We start from the raw sequence: 10,702 nt of genomic DNA on the forward strand, positions 1-10,702 counted from the left end.
TGCGTCAAAACTTGTTACTATGCATAAGGTATATTGCACCTGAAACAACAATTAACATTTCCTTGTCGATCGCATTTTCTCGATGATCCACAATGAGAAGTATATTAATTTTTACAACAATTTTGCAAGCATGAATCACAAATGATTGAAATTAAACGTGGCGAAGTAACTTCTAAGTAATTCAAATTCTAACATAAAGAAAGAAAATAACTTTCTATGAATTATTTCCTCTAAAATCTCTTTTCAACGATTTCTAACAGCATTTCATTCCGTATACTCGATCTGTTTTTTTTCTTTTATAGGTCATCATGCAGATAACTATCCGGATTGCGGGCGTACTATTGTGTCTGATCATCGAAACGCGTGGCCATGCAAATTGTATGCTTAATCGTTTTGTCAATTGCATGTGTTTAGACTCGATGTCTGTCTGTCATATGGCAGACTGATCGGGGCTAGTGGTAGATCCTGACTGATGCGATTGATTTCACAAGCACAAAAAATGAAATACAAAACTTAAGCTTTCCGATAAACTGAGACCTAGACGCTTACCTCCTAAATTCCTTATTAAAGGTACTGATGTATAGTATAGTCGCGGTCGGGTTAACGTTGACTAATCTATGGAAAGGTATAAAGCAAACTGACAGGATGAATAGTCTAGACCAAATACACCGGAATATGGTATCGTTATAAATTATTTGACATGGGGAAGGTCGAATATACCCAATTTGGTAAAGTGAAATAAATAGAGATCACTTCATGGTTGGCGAGTGCGTACGATTTTTATTCCACAGCGAATGCATAATATAAATCGTACAAACAAGTCAACCATGAAGTAATTTGTTTTTTACCCCTTTTTCCGCTTCCGCGTTTTACACTTACCTGTTTATTAAATGTGTATAGAGTCGATCAATTTGACAGCGACACAATTTTAATATACAAAAACACAGCGAGCAACAAAAATCAAAATTTACCCATCAAAACATATTTATTACCGTTCAATTTCTTTGCGATTTTGTTCAAAAGAAGTTAGATATTCTTTCTGAAAGATTTGATGATGTGCTGAATGTTAAAATATCTTGAATATGAGATTTATGTTTTGAATCTTCTATATTTCGACGCCATCTTGAAAGAAAATGTAAACAAATTAATTGCCGCCAAAATTGCATACGACAATCTTTCACTGTGAAGAATATCGTACGTCCAATCAAAAGCCGTGTATGGCATTTTTTCCACCCATGAAAAACATTGTACGTCCAATGAAATTGCATAAAATTAATTTACACGGTCAAATACGATTTTTATTTCATCATTTTGCTGTGCATAAACGTCTATATACACATATAATAAACCGGAATACTGTATATTCCACCTTGGTGGGTTTGAGTATACATGTATATATGGTATATCTTCGATCTTGCATGGTTAGGATATGCCCCTGAGACTGATCATCCTACTTCGAAATAGCGTGTTAGTTGTTAGTACCAAATTTTGCGTGGTTTTGGTTCAGAATAATGGGAATTGCACTGAGTGAAGGGCAATTTGACAGAATGAATTAATGCTATAATTTATTAATACGCAAAAATCTCTTATAACACAAAAGAACATATACTTGTAGTTGCTGATAATGTTAGTTGGCCAACGGGTGCATATGGTCTTCCTAAGCCTATAACGGAGTGTCCAAATTGTGAGTCGGAAGTATGGCAGCAAGGCTGGATATATCAAGATTTGGAAGACAATCCTACCTATTCGAATTCCACTTCAAGAAAGTCCAACGGATCACATATGGAATTTGCTTTCTTTGACTATGGAAATAATATTCTCAGGTTTTTCTGCATGAAAAATAGCACTACCGCTCATTCAAGGCCATGGCCTAAAGGTAGGATGATTTTTATTATACAGCATATGCACTTTCTTGACATATTTTCATATCTTAACCCAAAGACTCGTATGTGTAGGTTGTGACATAATAGGTGTATAAGGTGATATCAGTTTAACCCCCAGGGGACAATTTCACATTCACTCGATTACAGAATGCACCTATGTTATATAAAAAATTATGATTTTTGGCACTTCACTCGATGCAGGTAAATTCTAGAGGTTTAGGGATCTTAATTTCGAGTGGAATTATACACACTTCAAATTCAAGCCAGGAACAGTTGATGGAAAAATTAGTCAACTATAGGTCCTCACGCAGGAATCACTTTTGCGATGTCGGTGCAATTCTCAGTGACAATAACATTGCAGCGGATTCGCAAAAGCGTAGGTTCGATTTCTGCCGGAGGACCTATAGTTGACTAATTTTTCCATCAACTCTACCTGGCTTGAATTTGAAGTGTGTATAATTCCAGTCGAAATTTTATGACCCTTAAACCTCTACATTATATAAACGGATATATAGGTCTAACAACACATGTATCTCCTTTCAGTTTATTGGTTATGATTTACAACACTCCCTGGTCTCACACTCATAGAGTGGAAGATCTCATTCTTCTTAACTTTTCCATGGCAGTATTTTCAGTCAAACAATAGCTTGATTTTCAATGCCACCTTAAATCGACAAAGTGATAGCAAAATTTCTATATATTTTACATAAATTTCTATGTCAAAAAATTTCTATGTCACGATAGAGCTAAACTATCGCCTGTATCCATGCACCGAAAAATTTTTTACACGAGAGCTAATTTTAATTTTTTTTAGTGGGACTCCTTCACGGTATGAGTGTGTGGTACATGTTATTACTGATCAATGAGAAAGTTCTTTCTTAACCAATGAAAAAATTTAAGATAAAGTCAAGCTCTTAATCGAGTAGAAATCCCGTGAAGGAGTTCCCACTAAACTGAAATTAGCTCTCGTGTAAAAAATTTGCCACTGAAAATGCTTTTTTCACAGGTGAATATTGCGTTTACAAGAGTAACAACCAATCTTGTCCCCCGGGCATGACGCCAGGATGGGTGTTCTGGGATGATGAAAATGAAAGTCCCCAAACTAAAGTTGGAAGAGTTTCGCCCGATGGCTCATATGTCAATAATACCAGGATTTTTTACTGTTGTCAGAATGATGGAAATTACTATGATTCGATTGAACTACCAGTCGAAGAACCGTTTTATTTATTAACAACCAACTCCACCGAGCTTCCTAAATGTCAGATGGTCAAGTGGGCGTTTAGTTACTTGGAGTATCTTGTTTTTGATACAGAGAATGACAATAATAGCGATAGTCAGGGTGGCGACCACGTGTTCATTGAAAATAATACCGTGTACTATTGTTACTACAAAGGTAACTCTGTTGTTCTTTCTTTTGATTCTTATAACTACCACGCCCAGTGGAATAATCGAAACTAGTAAATAACTGAAATTTCGTACATGTATCGTGGTCATGATAGTTCGTCTTTATTACAGATTGCCGTCATCGAATGACCGCTTCCTGTGATTCGTTTAGCTCACACAAAGCACCAGAAAGTGAAATGGAGCGACACTCGCAATATTGCTCCTGGTTAATTACGGTTGCTGATATATACGTAATTTCTTTGGAATTCAAAAGTTTGGTTGTACTTAGCTGTGATGATACATTTCTAAGAATATACGATGGTGCGAACGAGTCAGCTCCGTTGTATGGCACATACTGCGGGTCAAATGCAAGCAAAGAAGTCAAGGTTTTATCACATACAAATAGTTTGTATATCGTATCAAATTCTGGAAACCCTGAAAGAGATGCTAAGAACATCGCTACAGTAACTTTTAAAGCCAGCTACTCTTCCGAAAACCGGACAGGTTAGTAAACTGGAAAGGATTTCAAGCAATAAGGTTCAATATTTTACCAATTAAAAATGAATTGATTTTCTTTAGAAAAATCTACCAAAGATAAAAGCTCACAAACTTTTACTAATCTTGAAGGCAAGTGAGATTTTTTTCTTCACAAACGTATTTAAATGTTCTCGTAGAATGCTTTGGAACCCACCAATTCTAAAATCCATTCTAAATATTATTCTATCCAAAAAATTTATGAGCTGCAATAATTTATTTCGACTCCAAATGGCTGAATACAAACTTTTGATTTAAAATGAGAAATTATTGTGAGGTCAAATAAATAAAGGACAGAGAAAACTTCGTAGAAGAGTTATAAATCATTTGAAAAATTGAGCGATCACAACATCTAGAAAAGGTAGCTTTTTATTATAGTGCTAAATATCTAAAGCTATTTCATGTTCCATCTAACCAATGTTCAAAATGGTCCAAAAGAAAGAATTTGTGCTAGCCATTCTATGATTATACAAGAGTAAAGGTTTATAATGGCATTTTTTCTATATTCTTTTTAACGCAACGACAAACAGTGCTAGCCTTTGCACTTGGTGGATGTTTATTACTGAGCATTTTACTAAACGTCGTTTTTTTATGCGTAAAATACAATCATCGGAAGAAGACACCAGAACCACCACCTCAAAAATCACCGAATCCTGTCAATATTCCAATGGAAGAAGTTGAGCTGCCACCAGAGCAATCGCCTCTATACCAGGTAATTCTTACTATAGTTTCGCCATTCATAGGTCTAGAAATCTACCTAAAGCTGCTCCGGTGACTTCTTCCAATGAAAATAGAATTTAAGGATTAAAGATTAAAGATTTTGCACTCAAGCCTGCAGAAAGCATGCTCATATCATTGCCTTTATGTACCTTCGGGTTATATTTAGTTTTTTTGCTCAAATTAGTTTGTCGGTGAGCACTATATAACCGATATGATATATACTTGAAATGCGAGTATACACTTTGAACGTGAATGCAGGCCATATGCAACCTTGTTTTCAGGGACAGAATATGGTGAAAAGTGAATAATCGACAAGGTATTAGTATACTACGACAGGAAGTTTATATAATTATGTTGGGAAGTTCAAAACGAAATTCCGAGTGATATATTTATAACACCTTCCACGTTTTCTCTGTCATTTCCCCCAAGTAGCTTTCTAATTCGCCATGAAAATGAATTACTTTTCTGTTTTTTTCCAATTTCTAGGAACCGCGTTATCCGGATTTTGAAGTTTTCTCGGAAATAGAAGAAGAAGAATACGTCATACCCCCTACGTCACAAAAAGAAACTGTAGAGGTCCACGGTGAGCCTAAGACACCTTCACAAAATCCTGGGGATGCTGATTTCCATGAGAATAAACTAGGGGATCCTCAAAGTAACAGCAAAGGTAATGTCAGGACGTGCGTTTCTTTTGAAATAATACGGATCTATCCCAAAACACATGAAAACTATTGTAGACGTCAAAGTCCACTACCAGGGACTGCTTTCTATCTTTAGATATGGATGAAGATCAGTATCCGGAATACGAAAATATGGAAAACAATTCTTTACCAGCGATTGCAATGACTCCACTAAATTCCACTAAAGACCATCCACATGAATGATGTAATTTCTCGTTAACACGTCTCAAGACGAACGTGGATGGCATTCAGGTTTAATGAAACGTTCGTGTTAGAGTGAGCCTTCGTGTAGAAATCATGCAGAGTTTAGTTCAGAGTTTAGTTAAAAGTGGTTTAGTGTCGGATTTTATTGTTTTAACTATCTACAACTAACATTCTACATACTGATGCTAGCCATATTGAAAACCTCTCTTCAGTGCCAGCTACAACAGTTTTGACAGTCTCAAACATGCAAGTCCGTTAACGAACTCCCTTCATGCTTGAGTATAACTGTTTAGTGTTTGTCTGGGGTTCGTTGTACATTACACCGTTGCCACTACCTCAGACGTGTTTGAATCTTCTTTACCAGGCTTAAGCAGATGTACTGCGAGGTGCTCGTCGTTTTAATTTTCCTTAATTATACTTATGTAATTTTTTGGGTATATGGGTATTAGAATAGAAAGTACAGCTCTTTAAAATCAGATGTTCTGGTTGGCAAATGTTTTTTGAATAAAGATTAAGGTGATTTTATTTTGAACAGCGAAAGAAACCTAGATATGTTTAATTGATTAAGATTGATTTCTTCATGCAACTCCTTTCAAAATGGATGAATATTGGTCTGGTTTATTTTTATTTGGTTTATATTTGTTCGCGCTGATACGAGCCATGCATGTGCTTTCCTATGTTTTCTTTCACATCAACTCCCCTGGCGAAAGTCCTTGCGTCGAAACTTCGAGCATCGCTTTTGTCTATGGCAGTTGTTATACCACATTGGAAAGATATTAAAAGACGCTGCCGCTCTGCTTCCTGATTATATTGAAACACTAATCAATATCTGTGATTTAATTATCCGAAGCAAATGTGATTGATTCGGAAAAATATTTTATTCAAATCAGGGTCGAAAATATGCGAGGGCTTTCTCAAGCAGAGCTAGGATGTAAAACTGTAGATGTAATCGTTGATAACTTTCACCACATTTTTAAATTTATTTTGCAATCTCGCCTGTGTGCGTAGTCCTCGCGAGAGGTCGCGTGAGATGTAATTAAAATCGCAGCGTGATATTTTTGATATCACACCCCCACCTTTGAAATCAAATACAGGATTACAACAATGTGAAAAATCAACCAGTCATGTGGTACGAATACTGTTTTCCGATTGGACAAATTTAATTTGAGAAATATTTTGAGGGTATATACATGATTGATGCATATTCCTCCATCGTATTGTTAAACCAGACGCATTGTATTCGTTGTGATTTGGTGTTATATCTGTGTAGCATGAGGGTAAGTGCTTTGAATATGTGATATTTCCAATAATTTACCGTTAATTTACTGACCAATAGTTTCCCGGTAGTTGAATACTCCGGCAGAAAGGCAAAACCCAGGTCATAATCACTTATACCACTGGCATTTTCCACTTCCTTCGTGATATTATATGGGATGTAATTACGAATGTTGGTGGTGTGTAAAGAGAACGAATTCATAAACATCTACAATAATGTCAATTATGTTCATAATATTGAGATACCAATAACATTTAATTTGTGTAACGGATAAAATAAGTTCCTGTGTAAACCAAATCGGTGATTAGCTTAAACTTGTTAGATTGTTTTTTTGACATGTCGGTTGATATAGATGGACTATATGCCTTGCCTGAAGTGTGTCCGGTTTAACTGACGAGAATTATTCTCCAGATTTTCGAGATGTTAACTCTATGTAGATGTAAAAGTGTTAACTCTAGCCTTTTCTCTAAACTGTCATGCTCCGTGCATGAATCAGGCATGCGCACATATTTGCCGAGAGACACAAATTGGCAAAGCTATATGACAAAACAAAGACCGGATTTGGTCGCGCTACAATATTCTGTTCGGACAAAATGAATGATTTCTTTGTTCAAATATATTTGTTTTCAATTCTGTCTCGAATATATTACTCGAGATTTTTCGTTTTTCAGAGAATAGTGATCATTGACTGTCATATTTACGAGGTGTTTACATTGATCTATTAACCAAGATTTTACAAAGGGAGAAATGATTTCAGAGTACCTATCAGAACGACAACTCCATTGTTTTTTTTGCGTTAGCGGATTCGTCACTCAGCAAGTACCGTAAATAGAGGCGATCACCCCCCCCCCAACTTCCCAATTTTCAATAAGGGCAGGGGGGGGGTGATTCCTGCCATTAAGGTACTTGCTTAGTCACTTACGCGGAAAACAATTAAGAAATAAATGTCATATTTACATCATTTCGAAACCAAAATCTTTAAAACTGTGGTGCTGGATTTTGTTTATTTTCTGTAGATCCAAATGTAATCAGCAGTTGGGATCATCCAATACCCTGACGACTACGTGTCAGTGAGTTTTATTTCTCCACTTTATCATTAGGTTATGAAGAAGAAGATATTCTGCATCAGCTGCGTGATATTTTTGGCTTGTTTACTTGATTTGGCTATTTCTTTTGTCGAAGCCCAAGGTATGCTACTCAATACAAAACAATCTTATAGCATGAGGTGGTATGGAAAATCTGATTTGTGATTCAAAAGATATTCCAAATAATGATGATAATACACATTTACCACAAGTCCTTGTCAGTCTTTAAAACTGATTTTCTTTTCGAGCTAAAGAAACTTTAAACCTTTTTTGAAACCGTGGGAAATATATTTCCCTATACGGACCTCCAATCTGGTAAAAAACTTATGTTTAATATATCCGCCGATTATATTGCAGATGATGATTGGCCAAGTGGGGAATACGGTTTTCCTAAGCCAAAGTCAGGTTGTCCAGAAAGTGAGACAAGTGAATGGCGTGAAGGATGGAGGTTTCAAGATATGGAAGACGATAGAAAATATGGATCATCATTGGGCTCATCGAATTTGGACATTCAAGTTATAGGAAGGAAAAAAGATATATTGAGGAGTTTCTGCATGAAACAAAATGACGGAATGCAAACAAGATCCTGGCCTCAAGGTAAAATATTCTATTTTTGACAAGCGGAAAGTATGAAAGATCTGATGACTGATGTTGCAGAATTTGTTACAATACAGGCCTCTTAGTCAGTCCCTAACTGAACTGTCCGGAATCCATGTTATTATATGTGCAGCAGAGAAAATAATATACACAGTGGGCAGTTACAATATTTGTTAGAAATCTTTGCATGATACTTTCATTTAAAAATAGGCATTATTTTTTTACAAATCTGCAGCGGGCGGAATCCTAGCCTTTCCTGCCATCTGATTGGCTGTAGCAGCGGGCGGAGTTTTACGACATCTCGCTACGGTTCGCAATCCTGTATTTTATGCTCGGGCGAAAGCGTATTTGCTTTGTTTTTCTAAAGTTTTATTCGCAAACTTTTGACTTTTTTATTTTAAAATAATTTATGGACCAAATCATTATCACGATAAATTGAAGTGAATTTATATAATAGTAAATTAATCGAACGAGGTTTGTTTGATTGTTTATTTTTTTGTCACCATTGCGGAGTCTGACTACACAATTATAATACGATCAAGCGCCGCCATTTTTTAAAAAAATAAATACGTTATTTACCGTTTTGGTCGTTCCGGATAGAAAAATATTTCCCCTCGGTTTTAAAACGTCTCTCGGCCTGCGGCCCCAGTGGCGGATCTAGGGTAGTGCAGAATAAATTACTACAGCTTAAAATCGCAATCGCATTGGTAGGTTTTAATGTAAAAATATTCTTTTCAAATCTATAGCCAATAGCGTTATTATTAAGGTGTTTTGAATTTAAAATGAAGCTGTGTAATTTATTCTGCACACCCCTAGATCCGCCACTGGCTGCGGTCCCGGGGTCGTTTTTGATGCCACGTGAAAATATTTTTCAATCCGGATCTCGCAGCTGGTAAATAACATATATTTACTTTTCTCTTGTCTCTCGTTTCAAGTAGTTTAAAGTGAAGATGCTGTTGCATGAAGATTGACGTGTCATAGTCACCGCAAAACTTATGTTTGGGACATATAAATCTGGGTTCGTGACAATCTTTTTTGTCTTGAAAGGTTCCTATTGTATTTACAAGAGTAAAAACGCACCATGTCCAGAAAATATGAATTCAGGCTGGGTGCTTTGGGATGATGAAAATATCAATAATCACAACAGGAAAGGAGGATGGTTACCTGATGGTGAATATAATCATGATACCAAAATTCATTACTGTTGTCAAACTAATGGTAATTGGTATGACCCAATTGAACTACCAGTCAGTCAACCATTTTATCTCATGCCAACCAATTTTAAGTATGATCGATGTCAGATAGTCAAATGGGCGGTTAATTACTTGGAGGAGATTTGGTTCGATACAGAAAATGACGACAATAACGATAGACATTGGGGGAGTCATGTTCCAGTAACAAGCTCGACTACATTCGGTGTCCAGTACTGTTATTATGAAAGTATGTCAGTTTTTTTCTTTCAAATTGATTCAATTAATAAATTCTAATCAGTTCTGTCCGACGGATTTCTTTTGTGTTTACAATAGCTTACAATAGAAATCCGTCGTGCAGAATTGAGTATATGAATAAACGCGCCCCCACCCCAATAATCGCCCTATCGTTACGTCCCTGGAAACAGGGTCAAACATCAACTGGCAATCTGGGTCACAGCTATAACAAATTTCCCACTGTGCCTCTCCCTGGCTGATGTTAATTTAAAATTATAACTATCAGTTGTCGTTCCAATCTCGGACAACACTTAAGTCCATTTCCCATTTTTCCTACCATAGAAATATATTATTGTTTTGACGTAGTGAAGTTTGCCGTTGCAGTTATATGCATGCATGTAACGTCTAGAAGTCCATCTTGAAGTAACTTTAGGTTTTCAAGATCTGGATCTTCCGTGGTCACGATTTTGCAAGTTTGGTCGTAGATCTTGCGAAATCCTGACCACACCGACAGCCCATACCTGATAGTTCGTTTCTTTTTTAGATTGCCGACGTACAATGGTTGAACCTAACGGTTCATTTACATCGCATAATTCAGAATTAAACTCGCAATTTTGTTCCTGGTCGATTACTGTTGCTAAAAATTGTAATGTCCTTTTGAGCATTCAGCAACTTTTGACATCAAGCTGTAATGACACATTTCTGAGAATATACGATGGTTCAAATGACAAAGCGCCTGTTCTTGCCACATATTGTGGTTCAAATGGGAACAGCAATATCGAGATTTTATCATCTACCAATAGTTTATACATCCTGTCAAATTCTGGAACATATACAGGGAATCCTAAAAGACTTTTTGTGTTGGATGCTAAGTATACTTCCATTTGTCGAACAGGTTTGTTTCAGTGCAAAT

The 10,702-nt window shown here is 36.3% G+C and overlaps 1 protein-coding gene across 1 annotated transcript; it reads left to right on the forward strand.

Moving 5' to 3' along the window:
• The first annotated feature begins 4,457 nt into the window (after window positions 1-4,457).
• LOC114530108 lies at window positions 4,458-5,758 on the forward strand. Its single transcript, XM_028551697.1, has 3 exons — window positions 4,458-4,512; window positions 5,007-5,187; window positions 5,298-5,758. The coding sequence occupies exons 1-3, from the start codon at window positions 4,468-4,470 to the stop codon at window positions 5,402-5,404; spliced, it is 333 nt and encodes a 110-aa protein (XP_028407498.1). The 5' UTR covers window positions 4,458-4,467; the 3' UTR covers window positions 5,405-5,758.
• The last annotated feature ends 4,944 nt before the right edge of the window (window positions 5,759-10,702 follow it).

The sequence above is a fragment of the Dendronephthya gigantea genome, unplaced genomic scaffold (genome assembly GCF_004324835.1).
Source record: "Dendronephthya gigantea isolate DGI-Jeju-01 unplaced genomic scaffold, DenGig_1.0 000059F, whole genome shotgun sequence".
NCBI lineage: Eukaryota > Metazoa > Cnidaria > Anthozoa > Malacalcyonacea > Nephtheidae > Dendronephthya > Dendronephthya gigantea.

Bases quoted from the DNA above. Each gene is read 5' to 3' on its own strand.
- LOC114530108 (XM_028551697.1), top strand. From the start codon at position 4,468: ATGGAAGAAGTTGAGCTGCCACCAGAGCAATCGCCTCTATACCAG. The intron at 4,513-5,006 runs GTAATTCTTACT...TCCAATTTCTAG, and splicing joins AGCAATCGCCTCTATACCAG to GAACCGCGTTATCCGGATTT. The intron at 5,188-5,297 runs GTAATGTCAGGA...TTCTATCTTTAG, and splicing joins TCCTCAAAGTAACAGCAAAG to ATATGGATGAAGATCAGTAT.